The sequence below is a fragment of the Marmota flaviventris genome, chromosome 10 (assembly GCF_047511675.1).
Source record: "Marmota flaviventris isolate mMarFla1 chromosome 10, mMarFla1.hap1, whole genome shotgun sequence".
Lineage (NCBI taxonomy): Eukaryota > Metazoa > Chordata > Mammalia > Rodentia > Sciuridae > Marmota > Marmota flaviventris.
In genome coordinates, this window is record NC_092507.1 from 85,790,918 (window position 1) to 85,818,198 (window position 27,281).

Consider the following 27,281-nt stretch of genomic DNA (forward strand, 5'->3'; position numbering starts at 1 on the left):
CTAGGCAGCTGTTGGACAGGAGCAGTGAATGAGACCCTGGTTATACATGAACTTGGAGCCACAACGACGACAGGGGACAGTAGAGAACACAAGGATGTTTGGCTGCCTAAAGTCCCTCACTATTGCTGTCAGCTCAGCACAGAGTTGGGAACATCTGCCTGGGTGGATGGTACCCCGGGCATCATAGCTCTCCAGAGGGGCAGGGTACAGCTCTATGCTCAACTGGCTCAGCCTGGCAGTGTGGAGCAGCAGGTCCCTCAGGGTTGACATAGAGAGGCGGTTCCCATGGATGCTCATGATCACAAGCTGGGAGCAGCGGCTCAGGGCAGGCAGGAGGGCCTGGAGCTGGGAGTCAGTGATCCCGCAGGCTTCCAGGTCGAGGCTGTTCAGGGTGGTTGCAGTGCTGTCCAGCAGGATTTGGAGGGGCTCCAGACTGAAATCGGTCAGTTTGATGCCCCTCAGGTCCAGGTGTCTGAGCTGTCTGGCGTTCGGATATCGGGAAAGATAATTCCAGTCAGAATCGGACAGTGGGCAGTTGGTTATTGAGAGGGTCTCCAGGGGGGTCTTCAGGTGCCTAAGGAAAAACCAGATAGTTAGTGCTGAGGAGCAATGTCATGGAGGCAGAAGACAAATTGGCCCAAACCCAAAGTCACCCTGGTGATCTGACAATGGTCCACAATTAGGATGCTGCCTTTTGCAGAATCTGGTCATTCACCTCACCCCATGTCAGGGTGAGCCTTTCACCACATCTCCTGTGATGAGTCCGCATCTCGGTGTCCCCTCCTCTCTGCCAAGCAGAAAGTCACAGGTCTGGCCACAGGAGGTCATGGGGAGTCATGTATGAAGGACACATTTGAGCAGGATGTAAAAAATCCACTGGGGTTAACCCTCTGAGAGGCTCACACCCTATATCCTCAGCAAGATTTCCACCCCTGCTCCTGACCCTTACACCCAGGATCACTACCTGGAGTTCAGAACAGCCTTCCCCAGGTGGGTATAGAGGCAGGTCCTCTGCTCCCAGCTGGGGAGCACAGAGCTTCCCTGTTGACAGGTGTCAGTGTGGGGGTTTCCCTCCTTCCAAACCCTCTTCTCTACCCGCTTTCCACCACCTTCACTGGACAGGCCTCCCATGGAGGGAACATCAATCCCATCCCTAGCTCCTGTCCCTCCCAACTGGATTCCCAGCATGGTGGCACTTCCCAGACTATGGGCCCTCCTTTAGGAGTCTGCTCCAACACACGTTATGTGACCTAGCTTCAGGATCCAATAGGAACAAAAGGATGGGTTATTTACCTTCCAGTGTCTTATTAACCATGAGACTGTCAGTGGCTAGTAGGTGCAAATTTCCTGTAACTGGTCTGCAGAGGGCGCTCACCCCCCCTTACTCACCTCAGCACCTGTTCCAGGTGGCCCTCGAGGAGGAAGACAGCATTGGCACAGAACTTCCGCAGGCAGTCCATCCTGAGGAACTGTGAGGTGAGCTGGGCGAGCAGCTGCTCCTGCTCCTCTTGGGAGGTGTAGGCAGGCACATAGACCTGGGAGACAAGCAGCTTCCTCAGGTTCCTCATCTGGCCCAAGAAAGGAGCACAAGCAGCCAAGGTGGAGGGCGCCCAGGCGCAGTGCACTTCCACCTTCTGGACAGAGTCCAGCTGCAGCAGTCGCAGGACCTTCCTGGTGTGACGGGTGGGTTTCCCAAAGATCTTCAGCCTATTGCAACACAGGTGCAGCCTGTCCCTTCTCTGTCTGACCCACAGGAACAAGTGCTTCAGGAATTCATCCAGGGGTCTTTTTCTGAGGCTCAAGTCTATGAAAACCTTGAAGGGTGGCTTAGCTGCCATTGCTGGACCAAGTTTCAAGGTTTGATTCTTCTTAATTTTCTCTGGTGAGCAGGCATCAAACACGGCTCCAGACCACATCCTCCAGAAGTTCTGGGGAACATCCCGCAAATCCAGCACCTGCAGTTTCCACCTCCTGCGGGGACGACAGCAGAGTCTCAGCCCCGAGGCCCCTTCCTTCACCTCTCAGCTGCTGCCCCCTGCTCCACCTCTTCCTTCTGTCTCACTTTTCTCCATCCACGTCCCTCCAATCCAGCCTGGTGACCCCACTTGTACAGACTGAGGCAGGGGCAGTTACTGCCTCCTTTATTTGTCACCACAGCTGCCACAACCACCTCCACATCTGGAAGCCTTTCCCAGATGGGGCTCAGCATGGCCAAGGCCTCTCCTCCCCTCCTTGCTGGCAGCACAGGAAGCCTGTGGTGCACAATTCAGCACCCACTCTCCCCGCCTATTCCCATTCCTTCCCTGGCCCCAAGGGTGCTCCCTTCCAGGCCACCTAGGTCCCCCTCACCTGGGGTGATCCTGCTGGGCAAGCAGCATGTCCAGCCCATCCAGGGCCACTTGGATCATCTCAAGCTGTGGCTTCCTCATCAGGGCCCCCAGGGGCAGGCGGGTGAAGGGCCAGGCCTGTACCATTTTCTTCAGGACCTCAGTGTGTCCCCTGCTGAAGGCCTCCACAAAGAGTGGTGGGAAGAGCTCTATGGGCAGGTCCTCCAGATCCAGGACAGCCCTGGACTTGTTGCTCAGCAGGCTGCACCCTGCCAGCTCCAGCAGCGTGGGTGGGGACTGGATGCTCATCCTGGGGAGTCTGAAAGAAGAAAAATCCTGGCAAATGGTCCAGGGAAAAGGTCACTATCCCATCCATTGCCAGCCTCTGGGAAGGGGGTACTGGGAAGTCTATAAGCACACCTCACCCTTATGGGGGAAAGCTTTGGATTATTATTTTGTCCTTTTAAAAGGGGAATTGGAGTGTCATGTGACCTAAGCAGTAGGCCCCTAGATTCAACAACTATATGGCTGGAAATGGACTTGTCCTCATATGGATGACATTCGTTTTAATTTTTTTAAAAGTGAGCATTTATAAAGCATGTTATATTATAAAACACTTGGATATTACAACAGAGTCTCATGGATATCTGTTACACATGTGACATTCTGCCATCTTAGGGGGATGTTGAGGAGAACAAACAGATCAGAACAGAGTCTGTGAACTGTTCCATGAGATCATTTGAAGCTTTTGGTTTAATTTGTTTAAACAAATTATAAAAATACAAAACCACCTAGGCCATACAGTATACTCTTTTAGGGGCCGATATTGGCGACTGAATTTAGGACACTCAACCACTGAGCCACTTCCCTAACCCTATTTTGTATTTGAGATGGAGACAGGGTCTTACTGATTTGTGTAGCATCTCGTGTTCTGAAGCTGGCTTTTGACTCTGGTCCTCCTGCCTCCTCAACCTCTTGAGTTGGCGGGATTATTGGTGTGTGCCACCACACCCAGCAAAAGAGTATAATTTATAGGCACACAATATAATTATTTCCATCATCAGAAAATAGAATTGCAATCAATTAGATTGAAATAGGAATCCAATCTCCTTGGTGAAAAAAGTGGCTGGGGCTCGAACTGGGCTTGATCCTCAGCAGCACATAAAAATTAATAAATGGTGGCCTGGGGATATACCTCCGTTATTAGAGTGCTTGCCTCACATGTACAAGGCCCTGGGTTCAATCACCATACCACCACATAAATACATAGATAAATAAATAAATTATATTGTCCATATATATCTTAAAAAACAAACAAACAACAACAAAAAAAAAAACAAATCAATAAAAGTTGGGCGTGGAGCCTACACCTATAATCCCAGGGGCTCTGGAGGATCAAGGAGGATCAAGGAGGATCAAGGGATCAAGGCCAGCCTCAGCAAGAGCAAGTGCTAAGCAACTCAGTGAGACCCTGTCTCTAAATAAAATAAAAAACAGGGCTGGGGATGTGGCTCAGACGTAGAGTGCTCCTGAGTTCATATACCCGGTATCGAAAAAAAAAAAAAAGAAGAAGAAAGAAAAGAAATAAAAGGAATTTGAAAGTGACATAAACTAAAATGGGAATCCTAATATTCAGCATAAAGGCAAAACCACACTGAGGTAAAATCGAAGGCCTGAGTTGGTTCATGAGAAAGACAGGAACAAAATGTTCCTGAATCCACACAGGTGAGGAGGGAAGGCGCTGTTCCTTAGGCCAGTGAGGGACTTACGGAATCTGGCCAGGTGTGCAGGTGCTCTGAGCTTCAGCAGGTCAGGATGTGTCTCCTTAGGCTGCAAGACTCTTGTGCTTCTCTTCTGGCTCTGCAGAAGCTTTTATGGACCTCTCTGGCCACGCCCCCACCTCCATCTGATTGATCAGCATCCAATCAGAAAGCAGTATGTGATCACCTTCCCCAGTCTCCGCCCACTTAATCACGATGGGATTTTGTTCCTTGCATTAGTTCATTGAATCTGATGGTCATGCAAGAGCAGCAGAATCGGAAGTTGTGAGAGTCAATGATGCCTTTGTCCATGCACTCCCCACCGTGGACTCAATTTTGTCCATATGTGACCTTCCTGTTTCTACTGTGAGATGTAAAAGTATTTAATCCCTAATGTTAGAAAAACATTACTGGAAAATACCTTTCTACAGGGATCTTAGCCATATCAAAATTATTTGAAAAAAAAATAATTTTCAAAAATATTTTGAAAACTCCAGAGAGAAAACAGCTTTTGGAAGACAGTAGTGTCTTCCACAAAGCTTACAGAATGGAAATCATGTTTCCAACAGTCACACAAGTGTCAAGTTAACTTGCAGCAAATATGAGCACACTAAGGGAGGCAGAGGACACAGGAAGGTAGAATCAGTCTTCTAGACTTAGGGCAAGATTTCTTCTGTCTCTTTGTACTGGGGATGAAACACATTGGCTCTCTTCCACCGAGCCACATCCCCATCCCTTTTTATGTTTTTGCTTTTATTTGGAGGCAGAGTCTCACTAAATTTCTTAGGTCCTCCCTAAGTTGCTGAGGCTGGCCTCAAACTTGCCATCCCCCTTCCTCAAGTCTCCTGAGTTGCTGTGATTACAGGCACTGGCCACTATGCCCCATCAGACTTGGGAAAGTCTGAAAGCCACTGAGGGTGGAAGCGGCGGGCAACTTGGGATGTTGGAGAGAAAGACACAGAGTTGGACAACAGGTGTCCTTGACTTCAGGGAGGCCACCAATTAGAGAGCCTTCCTTCAGAATCAGGGACTTCCCCAGGGAACATCTCCTAGAAAACCTTGGCCACAGGCACTTTCCAAGGCCTTTAGCCAGGGAGAAGAACAGAAGCAAAGGAAAATTTCAAGAGTTTGAGTAAAATGAAATTCTAAAATTGAGGAAGGAGAGACAGAAAGAGATGGAATGCTTGGATGAGCCATGTGAGGTGAGCACTTCCAGGGAACCTGTAGAAGGAATGGTTTGATGGGTGGCTGTTAGACAATTGCATTTCTGTTTTTTCGGTCTGTCTTTGTTTTAGTCAGCTTTATGGTGCTGTGACTAAAAGACGCAACGACAACAACTACAGAGGAGGAAATGTTTATTTGGGTGGCTTGGTTGCAGCGGCCTCAATCCAGAGACAGCACCTCCAAGTTGAGACTGAACATCATGGCAGAAGTGTGTGGCAGAGGGAAGAGGCTCACATTACCAGAAAGCAGAGAGAGAGAGAGAGAGAGAGAGATGGCCACCTGCAGATACAAACTCTACACACATATTCACACCCCAAAGATCAGCTTCCTCCAGCCATGGCCCACCTGCCCTCATTATCCCCCAGATAATACCACCAGGGATTAATTCACTGGCTAGATTAAGGCTATAAACCAATCATTTCTCCTCCAAAAACATTGTCACATGTGAGCTGTTGGGAGACACAGCATCTAAACCGTGATGGTCTTTTGGGGTATCTTGCTGGAAAATATCCCTGCTCACATCACATAATCATATGTTAGTTAAATAATTAGAATTGGCTAAGGTTATATTTGGTTTCTGTTTCACGTAATAACTTGCCACAAATGAAACACATTTAATTTCATGTGTGTGTGCAGCTATATAGGACTAAGGCTACATCCAACAGGGTCTCTGGTTTTTATGCTCTACAATATTTGAAATCTACTCTCTGATTTAATTTTAAGTTTCTCTGGAATTTGTCTGTGTGTCATCAGCTGAAAGGGTGACTTCATGCCACAGCCCTGACTTCCCTTATTACCCCTGACTTGGTGCACAAGGCAGGACAAAATTACAGTCAACCTATGTCACAACAGACACTGGCTCTCCAAAGGACAAGTGTAGTCAAACATAATGGGGCAGGAATGCAGGACACTTAAAGAAAGATGAGTCAGAGCTCCATCCAGGAGGCAAAGAAAGACAGGGTGTCAAAGGCAGCTTTGAATCAATTATCACTGGCTCCACAGATTCAGTACCAAGGGTGGCCTCAGTTCAAGGACAATAGGTGGTGACTGGCCAGGTGTCCTCTTAGAAAAAATGGGGGGTGAGGGTTTGGGTGGATTTGATGCACAGCTGAGGTTGGGGCTGACTGGTTTGTGATAGTTCCTGCCATCAGGCAGGGCTGCCCAGGGACCTTCCCTTCGCAGCACCCTGCTTCCCCTTCATCAGGATTTGACACAGTTACTGCCTGTTGATTTGAGCACCATTTATGTTTCCCCCTTGGGATGAAGATTTTTTTTCCTCTGGATGTATCACATAATGGTTAGGGTTTGATTCTATCTCAGTGCCAGGATAGACTTTTCCTGTTTGGTCCAGTCCCCCATTGGAGGAAATTAACAGATGACTAGGAATCAGTGTTGAAACACATTGAGCCATATTTGAACAACAAGGTGGGTTTGGAGGGAGTGGCTCTCAGAGTCCCTCCACCAGGAAATCACTGTTAAATTCAATTTTGCTCATTCATTAGGCCTTGGGTATCTCATCTCCAAGCTGCAGCCTTTGCTATTCTATGAAGAGTTAGACTTTTGCAGAAATTATATGAGTACAGGTGATCGTATTTGAAAAAAAAATATTTAGGCCCTGAATTTATGTATTTTTATTTTTTATTTTTTTGACACTGAGGATTGAACCTAGAAGAGCTTTACCACTGAGCTACATCCTCAGCTTCTTTTCATTTTTATTAATTAATTATTTAGTTAACTATATTTTTCATGTATTCAGTTTGGGTACCAAGGTTTGAACCCAGGGGAACTACACCACTGAGCTACATCTGGAGCCCATTTTTTTAAGTTTTTTTTTGAGACAGGTTCTCACTAAATTACTGAGACAGGCCTTGAATTTGAGATCCTTCTGCCTTAGCCTGATAAATAGATGGTGTTATGGGGAGTGCCTCCAGAAAGCACTCTAAGTCTGAATTTCAAATCAAAAGAGAGCTTTACTTACCTGACTAGGGACTGTCACCCACCACAGAGTCTCAAGCTCTGTGAGAGGAGAGCAGCTTCCTGATCCATCCAAAGACATTATAAGCACAAAATCCACAAATCAGTGACTTGCTTATCCTCATGTAAGCTAGCCAATTATAGAAATTAAAACATTAATAAGTGGGGCCTCTGGGCTCTAGGCAGGATCAAAATTTTCCAATCAGCAAGCCAGCACATTAGCCTTGCAGTTCAGTTGAGCATGGTCCTGGGTTCAAGCAGGTGCTAGACAGTCACATCCTGAATTTGGGTGGGGGTCATCGGGATGAGAATCTACTTCAAAGTCATGTAGACACACAATAGCATCAAACCCAGGATATAGCTCTCCACGACCACCAGTGCATCCTGAGTAGGGTACAATTTGTGGGGTACAAAGTACAGAAATGCAATTTTTTTTTTAAATAAGAAAACAGCTGTCATTTCAGTTTCTCAGAAACAGCTCTTATAACAGTCTTTCATAGGAGGCAGCAAAATGCAGTCTAAGGCCTGCCTGTGAGAGTTCTTGCTTTATAATTGTCTTAACTCACTTTTCAAGATTTTATATCCACCATCTGTATATTTTACTAATCTGGAACCCATAACTGACAATCTTTTTGATTGCATTTATCAATTACACACCACAGCAGATGGGATTAAAAGTGTTCACCACCACACCCTGTTTTGAATTCCAATTTTGAAAAGATAGAGCATTTGCCAAGCATGCATGAGGCCCTGAGTTTGAACCCTAGCAACAATAAATAAAGAAATGAATAAATAAAGAAATAGATAGATAGATAGATAGACAGATAGATAGTTGAGAGAACTGTGTTCAAGTAAACTTGTTAGTGTTTTTTTTCTTCTTAATCAATTAATCTGATTTTAGTTATGTTAAGGGCAATAATCCAAATGATAACTCTTTTTTTTTTTTTTTTTTTGAGAGAGAGAGAGAGAGAGAGAGAGAATTTTTTAATATTTATGTTTTTATTTTTTGGCAGACACAACATCTTTATTTGTACATGATGCTGAGGATTGAACCCAGGGCCGCGTCCATGCCAGGTGAGCACTCTACCGCTTGAGCCACTTCCCCATCCAAATGATAACTATTGATGCTAAACATTTAGAATCGTCATGGTTAAAAATCTGTTGGGAATTTACAATAACCAGTTATTAACAAGGTGATTTGATTGGCATACATTTCAATATAGTGTCCAGAATTATGTCTAATAACATATGAGATTTTTTATGAATTTTTGCCATTTTAAAGCAAATATTAATAACATATGTAAATAAATATCACTTGAAAAAGTTACGTCATATTTGACAGGACTTCCCATCATATCAAATTAGGCTATTTGCCTTAATGTCTCTCTTCTAGTAATCCCTTGAACAAATATGGAGTTCTCTAGAACATTTCAACGTTAGCTCAAGGTCAAATGCCAATATAGACTTTGATCATAGACAAGTTAGTCAATAATCTCAAAAGGTTTAAAGCACTTAATGAAACCTGGGGTCCCGGATCATTATAAAAGATAAGTCAATTAACCAGAGTGATGAAAATATTTAAAGTGAATACAGAAGTTATGTCCTATGAAATAATACTTCAACTTTTAACAGAGATGATTCAGTTTTGCTTTTCCCATGTAGTTAGTGAAGTTGATAAAACCAACTTGAAGCCTAAAAGCTTACTCTCCCCTCCTCCAATACTGAGCATTGAACTAGGGGCTAAGTGCCCAGTCTCTTTGGTTTATTTTCATTTGCCAAATGGCCAAGTCTGGCCTGAATCTTGCCATCCTCCTTCCTCAGGCTCCTGAGAATCTGGAATTACAGGCATGGCCCACCTCACCTTCCTTAAAAGAGCAGCTGTTTGAGAGATGTTCAACTGGAACATTCCACGTGGAAGCCATTACTGTTTTTAATTGTCTTCGGAATCATTGCCCACCAGTTTCAAAATGTGCTTGAGAATGAACCATCATAGACTCCACTGCAGTGCAGAAGAAAGGCTGTCCTGGAGTTTCATGGAAGTTGCAGGTCCCATTCTGTGTTTTATTAATCTCTTGAGAGCCAATGATAAGAATCCTGTGATCTTTTTTGGAAAGTTAGGAGTTTAGAAGCCATTTTTTGGTGTAATGTTGTGGTTTTGGCAGAGTCCTCCGGAAAGTCTATTATCAAACTATCAAGCTCAAGGACCTTCTCCTGCATGGTCCCTTGCCCTCCACTTTTGTGAGGTTTTGGTACATAAATTTCATTTTGATTCTGCAATCTTTCACAGTAGCATCATCAGCTGGGACACTGTGAACACGGAATATTCTAAGCCATTACATGGTCAGTCTTGGCTCCCTTGAGTTGTTTGAATCTGATGGCAATTACTTGGTATGCATGAGGCTTCTGGACTGTGTGTGTGTGTGTGTGTGTGTGTGTGTGTGTGTGTTTGTAGTATCGGGAATTATGTACCTGGGGCAGGTTACTACTGAGCTACACCCCGAACACTTTTTATATTTTTATTTGAGACAGGGTCTGACTATGTTGACCAGGCTGGCTTGGAATCTCTGATCCTCCTGCCTCAGCCTCCCAAGTTACTGGGATTGTAATTGTGCACCTCAGTACCTGGCCATAGAGCATTTAAAACCCTCAAGAGATTACATTGCTCCTTGGAACAAGTGCCATAACTAATAGGAGAATAATAGCCTCAGACTGCAAAATTCCTCTGGATGAATGTTATACCAATACCGAGACCCTTAAGTAACTCTCAGACCACACATTGCCATTCCAATTAAGCCTTTATTGCTGGCCAGCAGCAGACACTCTACTGTCTAAAAGCGAGATGGTCAGAGTAGCATACCACCTTCAGTTATGCTTCATATTTAAGCCAAAAAAAAAAAAAAAAAAATACAAAAGCGAGATCTAGGGGTCAAGCCAAGGTAAGCAAGCACACTTAATATGTAAAGAAGAGTAGTGTACTACAGTTTTATTGATGTTTTTTATATCAACCAAGTTTTAGACTCTGTAATGTGGAACAATACTCTAAAATAACAGTTGTTGTTTCACCAGAGGTGTAGAAACCTTCATTTGCCCAGCTAGTTGCTCTAGAGAATAAAACTTAACAGACACAATGTAATTAATATTTTAAGAAGTGTTTGTCATTTTAATATGTGAATCAAACTTTGGTTTATATCAGTACATTAATATTTGCTCTTAGGGAATAACCTTGAATACTTTTAACTATTTGTATTACAAATATAAACAACTTAGTTATCAAAAAACTTTTTAATATTTCTCCTTTATTTATAGATGTTTACATTACTTACTTAGACCCTATTGTTTACTTAGATGTATTATAATTATGTTTTTCCACACAAAGACTTTCTTACCTGGAAACATGTTTTTTACTATATATATTTTTATCTTTTGAAGCTTTTAATAATTTTTGATCCATGGATCCCTCTTTTTGTTTATACCTTAAAATAACACTTATCAATTTCTGAATTTAGATAAATCAATCCATTTTAATAAGAGGAACTATATTTATAGTACTCTAATTGAAATGCAGTTGAAACCTCTTGACTATTTGAATATAGAATTATACCCGCTGGGACTTTTAACATTTTGTAACTTTGTTTTGATGATAATGTAAAGTAATTTGAATTTTTTTAAAATTTACCAATATATGAAAACACCAACAATGCTTAAATATTTTACCTTATGGAATTTGAAAAGTTTGATTACTTGATAATACATTTAATAGTTAACATTTAAACTTTGTAAACCAATCAGATGTCTATAACAAACACATCCATGGTTAATTTCATACAGGTCAGATCAAATTTACATTTTTTTAAAAAAAGCTGTAAGACAAGTGCATTGAATAGCATTTGTAATTTTTTCCCATTGAAGAAAAATCCTAGAGACAATGGATATTAGACACTGTATAGACATTACCATTTTATTAAATGTGTGATCACCTAGAAACAAAACTCGGCATTAGTAATTTAAAGACATTTTGACTTTTATTTATTCACCCAATTTCAATTGAAACCTTTAAATCATATGAAGCAAAGGTATTTGAATCCATTTTTTCAATATTAATTTCTGAGCTCATATATCAATTTTTAGTACTAAATATATGTAGGCATGGCAATACATGTAGACAGAGAGTACCCCAGTGCCCCTACACAAAACAGACAAACAAAAGCCTTGTAGGTTATTAAAATCCTATTAGACTGAGAATTAACCCTTGTATATTGGCCTTAGAACAAAGCAGAATGTAATCAGAAAAACATATTAACCTATGCGTATCAGATGAAAATTATGAATTTAACAATTATAGACTTTCCAAACCCTTCCTGTCCTTCTTCCTGAGGTGGTCCTGCTCATCAAAGGTGAAAAGAATTAAGGGAACATAGACAAATGACAGGGCCTTATTCCTACCTGAAGGAACTTCCCAAAGAGGAACTCCATAGGTCTTCTCAGGAGAGTCACCCAGGTTGGTGTCCCATTGTATGTTAAATATGAGAGTCCAGTCTCCATAATCCACTGAGGTGGGAACTGTGAGTTCTTTGGGAATTTGGGGAGTAGAAGATATGTGTCAAAGGCAAGTGTCTCTGATATGGCTTGGATATGTGTTAATGCAAGAGGTGAAATGATCAGATCATGAGAGCTAAAATCCAATCAGTGGATTAATTCATCAAATGGATATATTTCTGTGTGTGTTAGTATGTGTGTGTGTGTGTGTGTATATATATATATATATATATACACACACACACACACACACACACACACACACATATTTTGTTAATTAGCATGTTTTAAATCCTAGATAACTATTGACAAAAGACAGTTTCAGAAGCCCTCTCTGGCTGCTAAGGTCCTCTGACAATGACTAGATTTAGCTGGGTTTCCATAACCCAGGTAGGTGCCATCCCAACCAGAACACAATTCAACTTTCCTCCTCAGGGCTTTTCCTGAATCTTCTGCAAAGCTTTTGTTTGTCCAAGGCTTTTTCCAAATCCAAAGCGTCCTGTCCTTCCTGTCCTACAGTCTTTCATTCTGATACCTTGTCAGGACTCTCGAGATAATCTTATGACCCAAGCCACTGGATTCAAAGAAGGTGTGGGGGGATGACCAGAATATTTGGCTGGGAGGTACCCACAGAAGGAACATAGGAGTCCACTCATCACCTGGAAGTAGGGGAGAGCAGGGAGCTGGGGCTGGAGAGGTGGCCCCAGGCAGGGCTTGCTAAGTGGCAATTAGCTGGCTTGGGCAGTGTTGGAACAGGGCCTAAGGTATGTTTCCATTTCCAGAAGGCTGTTGAGAGGACCATGCTCCCTAGAGGGAATTAACAAGAAACAGAGACAGCATCAGAGGAATCATTGCCACCAAGGTGAAAAAGACTGGCTTGCACTTGAGTGACCATGAGCAGCTTGGCAGATCCTGGAAGTTGCCCTGGACAACTTGACCTGAGGTTGCTCTTTTGCACCACAAAGAGGAGTAAAGCTTCTCCTGGGTAGGGAAGAAACCTACAGTGGCAAGGGTAGTAAGACTGGCCTTGTGGGGAGTTGGGGAGTTGAGGCCCTCATTTCCCAGAGGCCACTTGCAGCCAGGCTCTGCTTGCAACATGGATCACAGGAGCTCTAGTCCAGGAAGAAACAACTCCCAACAGGAAAGTTAGATTCACCAACAAATAGGGTCCAGTTTTCTAGTTTTGTCTCCCCATTGCCCTCCAAGATGACTCTACGAGGTGCACCACCAGCCCCTACACACCTTCCAATAACAAAACCAAACAAACAGAAAGTCACTTTTGGGGGTGGGGGAGATTGGTTTTGAATTAATTTTCATGGCTACTCTCCCCAGTCAGCGCCAATCACAGAAAAGTGTAATCTGAAGCAAGAACCACCTAAAAATCAGTGTTAAAAGAGCCAGTAGGGGGCAGGCTTGTCCCAGTGTGTCCCCTTTCCTATCAAGTGACTTTCTACTGCTGGGTTCTAGAGCCAGATGTCATTGTGCCCAGTAGAGGGAATGGGCAGCTTGTGGGTGGACTCTGCCTTAGGTCAGGGTTGTCCATTTGCCCTTATCTGTTGTTTTCTTGCTCTTTTCCTCCTCCTCCTCCTCCTCCTTATTCTGCTTCTACCCCTCTTTCTCCTTTTCATTTTTTATCTCCTTCTTTTTTGGTACTGGTGTTTGAACTCAGGGTACTTAACCACTGAGCCACATCCCCAGCTCTTTTCAATTTTTATTGAGGCAAGGTCTCACTAAGCTGATAATGGCCTTGTTAAGTTGCTGAGACTGGCTTTGAGATTTGATCCTGTCTGCATCAGCCTCCTAAACCACTGGGATTAAAATCATGGCCCACCACATTTTATGGTGAGACAGGATCTCACTTTGTTCTCCAGACTAGTCTCAAACTCATCATCATCCTGCTGCAGCCTCTTGAATAGCTGGATTACAGACAGGTACCAACATGCTCCGTTTAAATGTAAGCAATGCTAAAAGCCACATATAGTATTTGAGAACATTTTCAAGTAAGAGATGGAAAATGCAAACTCTGAGATGAGGATCGATTGTCATGTGTATCTTGTACATGTGACAGCGTGCCACTTTGGAGTGGAGTCATGAGAAAGAAATAGATCAGAATAGATTCCAGCGTATAAAAAATATTGTGTCATTCCAGGTTTGGTGACCTGCACCTGTAATCCCAGCTTCCTGGGGGGCTGAGGCAGGTGCATTAAGAGTTCAAGCAATGCCCTTGGCAATTTAACAAGACACTGTCTGAAAATACAAAATGAAAATGCCTGGGATGTAGCTGCAGCAGATCATCCCTGGGCTTCAATACCCGGTAAAACACACCCACACATATTTGCAAAGGGGAAATAAAGAAATTTAACACAGTGTGGTGGCAGGTGTCTGTAATTCCAATGACTTGGGTCTGAGGCAGGAGGATTAAATTGCTTAAGCAAGGATTAAATTGCTTCAGCAATTTAATGAGACCCTAAGCCACTTAGTGAGACCCTTTCTCAAACTGAAAATATATAAATGAAAAGGAGATGTAGCTCTGTGGTATAGTGCCCCTGGATCCAGTCCCCAGAACCAAAACCAAAACCAAAACAAAACAAAAAATACAACAGAAAAAGGAAAAGAAAAACAGAAGGAAAGAAGTTTCATATGATCTAAAGCAAAGCAGAAATCAAAACTATTGGGATGAAGGGAAACTGCATGTGGAGACACTAAGTCCAGACCTCTGGTCATTTGAAGAGATAGAAATGTGATATTCTCTTTTCATTACAAACTATGTGCCACAATTTTATGTTTCTTTTTGGTACTGAGGACTGAACCCAGTGGTGCTCTACCACCAAGCTACCTCCCCACCTCCTTTTATTTTTATTTTGAGACAGGATCTTGTGAACTTGCTGAGGCTGGCCTCCCACTTGTGCTTCTCCTGCCCCAGCCCCTGGCGTTGTTGGGTTTGCAGGCATGTGCTACCACTCCTTGGCTGTAGGTCACTAGGGAAGACTGTCTGAGTGTAGACCCTCTAAAGGTTCTGTTTTGAGCTCAGATGCCCTATACCAGTAAAGCACTTGTTTTCAAATGCTCTGTTCTCATCCCTGATGCTAATGTAATAATGAGGACACAGTTTTGAGAAGAAGGAACAAGAATGTTTACTATTTTGGTAAAAAAAAAAAAAATGGGGCTTCTGTCCTAAAGGAAGTCATTCTGTCTATCAGAGGAATAGGTTGTTATTTTATTTTGCTTCATTTTTTTAAAAAAAATAAATGACAGCACAATGCATTATAATTCTTGTTACATGTATACAGCACCATTTTTTATATATCAGGTTGTATATACATTATGTTGACACCAATTCTTGTCTTCATACATGTATTTGTATAATGTTGTCCATCCCATTCCACCATCCTTGCTAATCCCCTGCACCCTTATTTTTCCTCTCACACCTCTGCCCTATCTAGAATTCATCTATTCTTCCTATGGTCTCCCTCCATACCCCACTATGAGTCAGCCATCTTAAACCTGAGAAAATATTTGGCATTTGTTTTGGGGGGGTGGGAATTCCTAACTTCACTTAGCATTATCTTCTCAAATGCCATCCATTTACCTGTAAATGCCATGATTTTATTCTCTTTTAATGTGAGTAAAATTCCATTGTGTATATATGCCACATTTTTTTTTCCATTCATCCACTGAAGGACATCTAAGTTGGCTCCACAGTTCAGCTATTGTGAATTGTGCTGCTATAAACATTGATGTGGCTGTGTCCCTGTAGGATTCTGTTTTTAAGTCCTTTGGGTATAGTCTGAGGAGAGTAATAGCTTTGTCAAATGGTAATTTCATTCACAGATTTCCAAGGAATCTCCATACTGCTTTCTGTATTGGCTCTACTAATTTGCAGTCCCACAAGCAATATACGAGTGTGCCTTTTCCCCCGCATTCTCGCCAACACTTATTGTTGTTTGTCTTCATAATAGCTGCCTTTCTAATTGGAGTGAGATGATATCTTAGAGTAGTTTTGATTTGCATTTCTCTGATTGCTAGAGATGATGAACATATTTTCATATGTTTGTTGATTGATTGTATATCCTCTTCTGAGAAGTGCCTGTTCAGGTCCTTGGCCCATTTTCTGTTTGGGTTACTTGTTTTTTTTTTTTTTTTTTTTTTTGGTGCTTAGCTTTTTGAGTTCTTTATATGCCCTAGAGATTAGTGCTGAACAGGTTGTTTTTTAGAGGTGATTCTGAGAAAATTAGATTAGAGAGAAGAAACCAGGAAGGAGAACACCAGGGACAAGAAGATCACAAGGAGGAAGTTATGGAGAAGACTTGGGGAAAAGACAAAAAAATATGTATGATTCAAAGCCACAAGGGATTTAGTGAAAGCATCAAGCAAACCCCTGTTACACACTGAACCACATCCAAACTCCCCCTTTTGTGGAGGGACTGGGGATTGAAACCAGGGCTATGTTAACACTGAGCCACATCCCTAGTACATTTTATTTTTTATTTTGAGAGGGGTTATCACTAACTTGCTCAGGATGTCCGTGATCTTGCAATACTCTTGCCTCAGCTCCTGAGTTGGTGGAATTAGAGGTTGTGCCACTGTGTCCACTGCAAACCACCTTTTTTAAAGCTACCCACCCCAAAATTTTATTCAGCAAAAGAACAAGGTACCGAAGTCACTTTTTCTTTTTCTCCTTCCCCCCCCCCCCTTTGGTAGCAAGAGTAGAACCCAAGGACACTAAACCACTGAGCCACAGTTCTAGCATTTTTTTAAATTCAATAAATACAAGTTATAGGAAATGTATAGTTTAATTATACAACATGTCGGGCAATTAGGCCTTTCCTATTAGTTCAGTTCCTGATTTCTGAAGCTTATTGCTTTTAGGTAAGATGAAACACTGAACTGTTTCATTGAAAAATTAGTAGAGACACAATTCCCTTCATTATTGAAACCTAGGCACTGAATGAAATTTACCAGGTGCATTTTGCTAGTCTTATTTTTCTCTCAGAAATGCCCTTGTTGTCCCTAGGTGTATCGGTCTTTTTGTGCCGACACCAAGCAGATGTCAGAGCTGTGGTGCTTCTAATTCTCAAGGCTGCTCTTCCTGGCTCTTTGGTCATCTTCTGTATATGATGTCTCTGTTTGCTTCTGCCTCTGCTCACACTTCTGTGCTATTGCATCTCTCATCTTGGCTCTGAGGCTGTAGGGTCTGGAACTTTGGACTCAATCAACCTTGGATTGAAAATGGTTGAAAATAAGTTTATCTGTGCTGAATGTGTAGAGTCTTTTTTCTTGTCATTATTCTCTAAACAGCACAGTGTAAACTGCTATATAATATTCCCATTGTATTAAATGTTATAAGGAACCTCAAGATGGTTTATAGCACACCGGAGGAAGTGCATAGGTTACATTCAAACCGTGCATCATTTATACATGGACCTTGGACATGTGCAGAGTTATGTATACAAAGGGGGGGGGTTCTGGAATCAATTCACTGTGGATATTGAATGAAGGCTGTACTTGTGCTTGGGCTAGAGAGAATAATTTTCACATATGTGTTTACTCTCTACGTCACTTGAACCCTACATATTTTCACACATTAATAATCATTGATTTTGTGGTGGGCACCAGGGATTAAATTCATGGGACTCGACCACTGAGCCTCATCCCCAGCACAATTGTGAATATATATTAGGGACAGGAACTCCCTGATGAGCTTAGTGCCTTGCCATTGCTGAGGCTGTTTTGAACCTGTTATCTTCCTATCTCAGCCTCCTAAGTCACTGGGATTACAGGCATGTGCCACTGTGACTGGCATCCATGGTTCTTATATCAAAAACTAACCCATGTACATTTAAGCAGAGAGAATGTACAGTAAGCTTGTTGTAAAGCCCACAAGATTATTGGCAAAGTTAGGGCAATGCTGTGGAAGTGGTTAGGGACCAAGGGAACTTGGCTAGTGTTGGTATGGGTGAAGGTGTGACATCTGCAGTGGAGGGGAGTAATAAATCATATTCACACACTAATGCATTTTTCAATGCTTTATTCACTCAAATCACTCAATACAACTTCATTGTATAGGTTCTTAATCAAGAAAATGATAATGCTTAATGTTGGGCACTGCAATACACATAATCAATTCAAAACTAAAAATTCTAATTTAACTCTGAGCACAGCAAACACTTAATCATGCCAGACTCATTACAGACATTCCCTCTGCATGCTCCGCTGAAGTGCCAGGTTTAATATCTCAAGTCTTAGGTTTGAAGTCCAGCAGATGCTCACTCATTAAGATCACAGTGATCAGGCCAGGAACTGATGGAGGCTTCTCCTGGCCTGGATGTGACAGGTGGTTGAGCAGACAGTCTTAAGAGGAAGTCACCATTCTCACCAGGGTCAAGATGTGGCTGTAGAGTTCGAGAGCAGTGAGGATGATGCAGAGGATCAGGCAGACAATAACAAGAGTTAGGATATTAATGCAGGACCTCATCAGGCTCTCCAGCATGTGGCCATGAGTGCAGCTGGCTCAATGTCTGTTCACTTGCTCCATTTCTACTAAATGTTGGGGCTCTGCTCACCTTTTAAGTCCCTATAAGCTACTACTCTGTTTCTTAGTGACATCTTACATTCAGGTCATGACCTCTGGTTTGACAATTTCTGCCCTTACCTCTCACCTCTGACTCCCATCAGGGTGAAGGCAAATGACCATAACTTCACTCTGCGTTTCCTCTGGGTTGTGGACAGAGACATGTTTTTATCAGGATGTGCCTGATTCATACTAGAGGGCTCTGGAAGCTGAACCTGGTGGACCTGCATGTTCATTTTCAACTGGAATTACTCAGGCTTAGGCCATTTTTAGGTTAAGGCCATCCTTACAGCTAGCCTGGACCACAGCTTGGAGCCCCCACAGACATCCGGATTAGGACCTGCTGCCAGGTGACATAGCACATTAGGGGCACAGGTAACACCTTAGGCATTAACCCCAAACTACATCAGGAGGCAGAAAAATACATTTGACTTTTTTATTCCTATCAACTGATGGTGGACCCTGCCTTACTTGGAGACTCCCATGTTCGGTGGGGAATTCACAAGGTCTCACTAAGTTCTTTAGGCCCTTGCTAAGTCGCTAAGGATAGTTTTCAATTTGCAATCCTCCTGCCTCAGTTTCCTGAGGGATTACATGCATACAGCAGTGTGCCTGGCTTACTTAACAGGAATATTTAAACTTTCAAATGACTAATAGGAAAGTTAAAAACAAAATGGTGAGTGTTAAGCATGGCCAAAGTAAGAGGTTAAGGAATGCACAAAACCAGGAGAAGGAAACCAAGGCAACCAAAGCAAAAGTTACAAGGAAAAAGACGGAATCCAGAGTACTGGTATCAGAGCAGAGGGAGGTTTTGTTCAGCTTAAAATGCTCTTTGGTAAGTGTAAAAATTTTCTAAATCCCAGAGGAAGCCCAAAGAAAAAAACAAAAATGACGGCATGTTCACAAATGACAAAGAAGGAAATCCGAACTTATCCTAGAAGAAAACACCAACCCACAGAAACAGAGTAGAGAGTAAGGGAGGAAATCAGAGAAAAAGATCTAAAGAGAAATCAGAAAAAAAAAAACAAAAACTAAAAAACAAATAAGACCAGTCAGAAATAATTGTGTATCTTTCAAAAAAACCTTGAATGTAAAGGGAATAAACTCCCGAAATTTAAGATGTAAAATGATTGAATGGATTTTCTTTTTTAATGGACTCACACACTTGCTGTCTACAAGAAAGTCACTCTACCTCAAGACACAAACAGAGTGACAGTGAAGGGATGGAGAAGATATTCCACAGGAAGAAAACCAACCTAGAGCAGGAATGGCTAGACTCCTGTCAGATAAAATAGACTACAGATTAAAACACAATAAAAAGAGACAAGGTGGTCACACCATGATAAAAGGGGTCAGTTCAGCAACATGAAACAGAAATTGTACACATACACGTGCCCGACACTTGAGCACCCACATGTGCAAAGGTATATTACTGGAATGTAATGAAGAAGTTGACTACAACACAGTAAGAACAGTGGGGGGTTCAACTCCCCCCCCTTTTTTTTGAGAGAGAGAGAGAGAGAGAATTTTAATGTTTATTATTTAGTTGTTAGGTGGACACAATCTTTGTTTGTATGTGGTGCTGAGGATGGAATCCGGGCCGCATGCATGCCAGGCAAGCATGATTCTGCTTGAGCCACATCCCCAGCCCAGTCAACTCCCCTTTTCCGCACTGGACAGATCATCTCTGCACAGAGTAGACATTTACAGACCATCCCACCCTACCACTGCAGAGCAAACATCCTTCTCAAGCACATGACACATTCTCCATTTATTCTCAAAATAAATCTCCATAAATTTAAAAAGAATGGAATCCGTAGCAGGGGGAACACCTGGACAGTTACAAAGCATGGGAATTCTTCAGCATGTTCCCCAACAACCAATGAGTCGTTGAAGAAATCAAAACATTGTCATTTATGTAAGAAATAAGAAAAATAAATAAAAATAAAAAAAGAAAGTGTAAATGCCTCCAGACCAATGAAAAGGGCCAAACAAGATATTCAAACCTGGGGATACAGCAAAAGCAATTCTAATTGGGAAGTCCTCAGCAAGAAATAGATTCATTAGGAAAACAGTTCTCAAATAAATGGCCTATTTTTGCATCTCAAGGGACTGGAAAAAATAAAAGGATGGTTCATGCCCCTGTTAGTAAATTTGGGAGAAGGAATAAAATCATAAAGCTTCTCGAGTAGCTGGGATCCCAGTCATGTGCCACTGCAACTGGCTTTTCATACTTGTTATTGTTTTGGGGACCAGGCAGTGAACCCAAGGGTGCCACACCAGTCAGCCCCATCCCCAGGTAGGATTTTGAAACAGGGTCTCACAAACGTGCTTACAACCTCACTAAACCTCACTAAAATGCGGAGGCTGGCTTTGAACTCACCATCCTCCTGCCTCACACCCTGAGCTGCTAGATACAGCAGTCAACCAATAAGGAATCTCCACACTTAATGGCTCGCTGGTGTTACTTCATAAACCACTCCCTCTGCCAAAATGCCAGGCACCATCCTGACTTGTTTGCAGACCTTAACATTAGCCACTCCCTCTGGCAAAATATCAGGCACCATCCTGACTTGTTTACCGACCTTAACATTTCCCCCTTTTGTTTAATTTAAATAATGACCATAGTGGTTTTTACACAAGCACAATCACTAATCTGCTACAAGCAGAAGGGGAGGATACAAAATGCCACAATACCAAGCCAATTGATGGCTCCATGCAAGAAGCCCTTGGAAAAATTATACCAGCAATGACACCATTAGCAAAGATACCTAGTTACAATTTGTTGTAGATTACAGTTTGTTGTCTCAGTCCAGGTAAAGGAGTGTCTCAATAGATGAACTCACAGTCCAGGTAAATCACAGTCCAGGTAATTTCTGCAGGCAGCTAGCTTAAATCACAGTCCAGGTAAGTTCTGCAGGCAGCTAGCTTGAATCACAATCCAGGTAAGTTCTGCAGGCAGCTTGCCTGATCCGAAGTCTCGTCCAGTTCTCAGCAACACTGGAAATTCTTCCACCTTCGTCTTCACTGGCACTTGCACGAAGGTAAGAACTCCGGATGGCTAAAGAAAATCCTGTAGTATTCCAGCAGGCACTAAGAAAACAAACTTCTGAACAATTCAGTACATTATCTCAAGTTTTTTTTTACATTTGAAACAGACCTTAATGGTTGTAGTTACTGGCCATGGAAATGATCAAACTTCAGGGGGCCGTCTTCTGCCTGCAGCGTCCTGGGCAGCCCCAGATAGCCCTGGGGAGAGTCCGGGACTCAAACTGCTTCTGGGCATAGGGAGCAAGAGACTGCAAGACTGTGCCTCCAGGTCAGGTCTAGATTTGGGCTTGTGGCAGTGGAAGAGCCAGCTGCCGCTGCTTGGAAAGTACTTGGTGCATTGTGACCAGCTCGCGCACATGGCAGCAGCCGCAACAATTCAGGCACCCTCCGGCAATGAAAAGTATTCAGTAATAGCATTTTGCTGCAATTTTTTTCCTGATAATCCTTCTTCTTCTGAACTTTCTTTTCCTTTCTAACTAGAGTTCCTGGGCTCTTATCAACACATGCCCTAACTGCTCTTGGTTCCACTGGGGTGCCTCTTTCCATTATCAATTTACTTAACATCCCTTCCATATTTTCATCACAAAGACATTACAATATTTCAAGACAAAACAAGACACAAACATACTGTATCAATCTTCTCCATTTTCTCGAAATGGCCATTTTTCCTCTCGCCTTATCTGCCTAGGGAAGAGCAGATTTGCTCTTGTCCTATCTATGGACGGGCATCTTTTTTTCGTCATTTACCCCCAAGTGTCCCGGGGCTCCCCATACGGGCCACCATCTGCCGCAGTCTGGCTGCAGCAAAATAGCCAGGGAGGGGTGACGAACAACTTGTGTACACTGATACAGCAGGAGTGGGAGCCCTTTATTGTAGGACAGGAGCAGTATTTATACATTGCACACAGCTTATCTAATTAACATAAACTAGATACAGCAGTCAACTAATAAGGAATCTCCACACTTAATGGCTTGCTGGTGTTACTTCATAAACCACTCCCTCTGGCAAAATGCCAGGCACTATCCTGACTTGTTTACATACCTTAACAGATAGACAGCTCTACTCCAATTAAACCTTCCCAATGTGGTCATGTCATTTTTGGATTTATTTCTTTGTTTACTTATCTCAGTGATGCCTTGGATGGAACCCAGGACCTTCCACATGCTAGCAAGTGCTCCACCACTGAGAAATGTCCCCAGCTCCCTGAGTTAGCTTTGATGAAGTTCACTCATTTCTCTAGAATAGCATGGTTTCTGGGTTTTCTAAATTGTGGAGGTAAAATAGGCCAGTGTTCCAGAAGGGGCTGTAGAGTCTTTGGATACAGGTGCACAAAGGACTCTGCATCTTTCAGAGGCCAAGGAGTGAAACCCAGTCCCCACTTCCTGACCCGGCCACCCTTACAAACCAGGTCCTCTTTTTTATGACATCCTACTGATGTGTGCTCACTCAGAACACAAATTAACCTAAAATCAAAAGATGCATTAGGCCTGAGATTTTGGGAATCATTTGTTATTTTTTTTAATATTTTATTTTAAATTTTTAATTGTAGTTAAACCCAATACCTTTATTTATTTTTATGGGGTGCTGAGGATTGAACCCATGGCTTTGCAAGTGCTAGAGGAATGCTCTACCACTGAGCCACAACCCCAGGCCCCCTCCATCATTTGTTACTAATAAGCCTGGCTTATTCTGACTAGAATGTACCTAGGATTAGACACTGCTATTGCTGCTGTGAGCACTGACTCTCACACCATGAAGACCACAAGGGGAGTGCAAATGCCACATGTCATCACACTTCACAAGTGACCTGCAAATGTAGGAACGTAACCTTCATTTACTTGTACATTTTTTTCTAAGAATATCTCTTTGGCAGACCTTATTTGTACATAGAACTCAAGTGGGAAGTGAGTCTGACAAGTGTAATTGTATATTTTCAATTTCTTCAAACAGGAGGGTGGAGTGGAATTGGAAGGGGTACCAGTAATGTACCCATAATGCAAGTTCTTTAAATGCAGGGGTAGTTTTGATAATTATGTTTATATGTTTTGTATCCAGTTTGGGACCTGACATTAGTGGTTGTCTAAAAATATTTCTTGAAATAATCTGAATTTATGAACCAATCCTAAGTGTTTTTTTTCTTTCTCAAGTGAAATAATAGAGATGTAAAATATATGCTAAAACTATTGGCTGCTAAAGATTTGAGAGTTCTGAAAGTACTCTGGACTATGAGAAGGAAATAGCAGAAGGCACCAATACAAAGGGGTGGATGTGGGCAGAAAAGAAAATAGCATACCAAACATTTAGAGAATACCTTGTAAGATAAGTTGATTCAGCTGCAAATAAAACTCAAAATGACAGTGGCTTAAATATGACAGGAGCTCATTGTTTCCTTAAAGACAGCAGGTAAACAGCCTGGAGCTCTGCCATGGGAGCTCCTTGACCCTCAGGAACTCATGCACTGTTATGCCATCATCTTTACTGTGTGGTTTTGACCAGATGGTTAAAGATAGCTGCTTGTGCTCCAGCCACCATTTCTCAATTTTAGTCAGCGAGAAGATGGTTGGAAGAAAAGAATGCTCCCTCCTTTCAACAACACTTCCTAGAAGATGCACACTCCTCTTTTATTTAAATATCATTTAAATTAATGTGCAATGTGAACAGACGTGATGAGGCCTAGTCCACAGAGACTGTCCTTATTTGATCCTCTTCATTTCTGGCATCTTCTGGTCAGATATTGACATCAAGGGAAACATAGGATATCACATATTGGAGGACAGTGCCTCTACTAGCCTGGATCCCTAGGTGAATATGAAGCAAAGAGGTAGCTTCGTTGTCTGTGGGAGCTCTTATAACTCTGCAGCCTGGGTAGAGCCGACTTGCTCCTTTAGGCGAGAGACCCCTCCCACCTTGGTGTCCAGGCTTTCCAGGTTTCTGTTCTCGCGACTAAAAGGCTCAGGGATCACTCCAGTTAAACTGGGCTAACTGTGCTGCATGAAATAACCACACAAGAGACACAAATACCTTTTTCTTTGGGGTTGCTGTGACAGCTCCTCTGACATTAAGGGTCCACAGAAAGAGAGAGAGAGAGCACGCACTGATCCCTTTTATTGAGGAGAAGCTATTCAAATGAGGCAAAGGGTCAGGTTTCAGGGGGCTGAGTCTATCTTCATGATGTCCACTGTCAGCAGGTTGACTGACACCTGGGTAGGCCACACCCAAGGGCACTGTAAGAGGAGGAGACATAACAAGGCACTTCCATGGAAGATTCTATCCTAAACAGGGCAAGGGGTTATATTACAAAGGAACAGGTGAGTATAGCTTCACCCATGTGGCTGTAGCAAGACACACCCATTTCTGTGACTAAGCGCCTCAGCACCCAGCTGGGGAGTGTAACTCAGTCACCCGTAAAGTTGGCCTCCCACATATTCTCCCTTTCTATATATATATATATATATATATATATATATATATATATATATATATATGTATGTATATATATAAAAGAATGTAACTGGGAAATTTTCTTTCTGTCACTTGGCTCTTAGTCCAAGGTCATCACAATCTGCTATTGAAACACAAAAAGAATTAGTAGTAAACATATTATCTTCATAACAGTCAACACAATAATCTGGATTATTATTACCTTGGCAAACACTCATCAGAAGATTTTTAATCGTTTCCCAATTTTATTGGGACACATTGTTTTTGGCCATAGTAACAGACATTTTCATTGCCATGGCATTTTGGCCTCTCCATAAATCATAGAACAAAGGGCTCACTCACATTATTCATTACATTGTCTTCTAGAACATCATCACTTAGTTTTCATCCTTCCATCAGCACTTATCTGACCCTGAAGGAAGCTGGATGTAATTTAAGCCAAACATTAAGAAAATCCATACAATGTAAGTTTTAAGACATAGCCACAAAGGACGAAATTGAATAAGCAAGGAATAATATTTAAAGTAGTCACTTTAGGGATAATGAGACCAGCAGTTTGTCTAGGTCTGGTTAATAGACATACATCTGTTTCAAAGCCTGAATATTAACTTTAGCATATTATAGTTCTGAAATATTGGCTGGCAATAATTAATGAGGCAATAAGTTGTATTCTTATAGTCTACAGGATATTTATCATTTTTTCTCTTCACTCTCATATTTAAGGAGTTAATTAGGTCTGTCAGTAATACAAATACCCTTGGAATAATCTATTATAATAATCTTTCCAACAATTGTCCGTAAAGGTAAATGTAGTCTTAGTCACTAAAGTCCAGCATAATTGGCTGGCTTGGGTTTTTTATCTGCTGTGTAGCATCAGTTTCTATCACTGGTGTGCTCAATTTGTTGCTCAGCTATTTGGCTACCTCAGTCATGGGAGCTGGTGATAACTGGCTGGTGACAAACCTCAAGTAAATGTCCAGTAGCTCAGTTTCTTTTTGGAATATACACAACTGTTATAGGGTTTGAGTGGGGCATGCCTGTTAATCTACATAAGCAAGATAATATCCATAAGCCAATCATCTTCTGCCTAATGTAACCATACTGTGAGGAAACTCTATATGCTCATAGCTGATAGTTGCAACTGAAGGCTATTCTAACATTTTCTCCTCTTTTATTAAATTTTTGTCAAAGGAGAACCCTGATGAGAAAAAAAAGGAAAAGGAAAAGCATAGAAAAAAATGAGAACCAAGAAAGAGAAAAGCATCCAGACATGGCCCATTCCTGTAGCTGCATTTTTCTCCTGCTATGTTGAGCAGGCAGTCACTGTTGACTAGTCCACCAGGTGACCAGCACGCTGGTTCTATTAGAGAGGTTCCTGGCATAGAAGTTAACTAGTGAGATCAAAATAAAACACACAGACTCAATTACCTTTTTCTATGACCAGGTCCAAGACGGCTCTCACCTCGAACCACCCAGTGGGGCATCAAGTCTTACTCAGGGCTAGCAGGAGAGAGAGGGAGAGAGCAAGCCAGGGAGTGGCCTTTTATTGGGGAACAAGAAATTTAGGGGAAAATTTCATCCAATGAAGGTCAAGGGGGGCAGCATTCCAAGGTCAGGGTCTGTGATTGGCCTAAGGGTCAGTGGTCAGTCACACCCCCACAGTGACAGGCTTTCGCACCTGGTGAGGGTGGGGAAAGCTCCAACACAGTTTGGCCAGAGCACCTCACACTCAATTCGGGAGGTGCCCAATCACGTGAGAGAATGGCTTCCCACAGACTAGGTCTCTGTCACTAGGGTTCTGATCTGAGCTGGATGTGGGGAGCAAAGCAGCCATGGAGCAGGAGACCTCTCTCAGAAGGGGAGAAGAATTAGGCCTTTGCACCAGTGGGGGGTGAGGTTCTTTGCCTCACCTCTGTTGGCCCCCAAATTTTCTCCTGATGGCCCCTCTGTGACTGTGCCTGTCTTAGGTTGTCCCTCCCTTGAGGAATCTTACCCGTCATTGACTAACCAGCCATCCTCTGGGGCCAAACAGGGTGATGTGGAGTGTGCATGGCATCATCCCCAAGAGGGCTCTCTGTCTCCTTGATAGATAATGCCCCCATGGCCTCCATGCCAGCGTTTACCCTAGGATCAGCAAACTTAGGTTTTCTTCTCCATAGAGGGCCCAGCTCACAGCACTGGGCTGGTGGGGATGCCTTCAGGAAGGAAAGAGACAGGTCATAGACAGACAAACAGTAATATAGTAACAAGGCTGAGAGAGACAGATGAAGAGGAGATCCCTCATACAGAACTGGCCCTTAATTGGTGTTACTCACATCTGGTCCATAGCCGCCATCCATATGGATGCGGAACAATCCATTATCTCAACACTGTCTGTTTCTCAAAAGATACTTCCA

At 42.5% G+C, this 27,281-nt stretch overlaps 1 protein-coding gene across 1 annotated transcript; it reads right to left on the reverse strand.

The window, feature by feature from the left end:
• On the reverse strand, window positions 1-27,224 carry LOC139707380 (PRAME family member 20-like). Its single transcript, XM_071618618.1, has 6 exons — window positions 27,201-27,224; window positions 26,894-27,080; window positions 21,360-21,465; window positions 2,350-2,646; window positions 1,390-1,971; window positions 1-574 (listed from the first exon to the last, which is right to left on the reverse strand). The coding sequence occupies exons 1-6, from the start codon at window positions 27,222-27,224 to the stop codon at window positions 1-3; spliced, it is 1,770 nt and encodes a 589-aa protein (XP_071474719.1).
• Window positions 27,225-27,281: the final 57 nt, after the last annotated feature.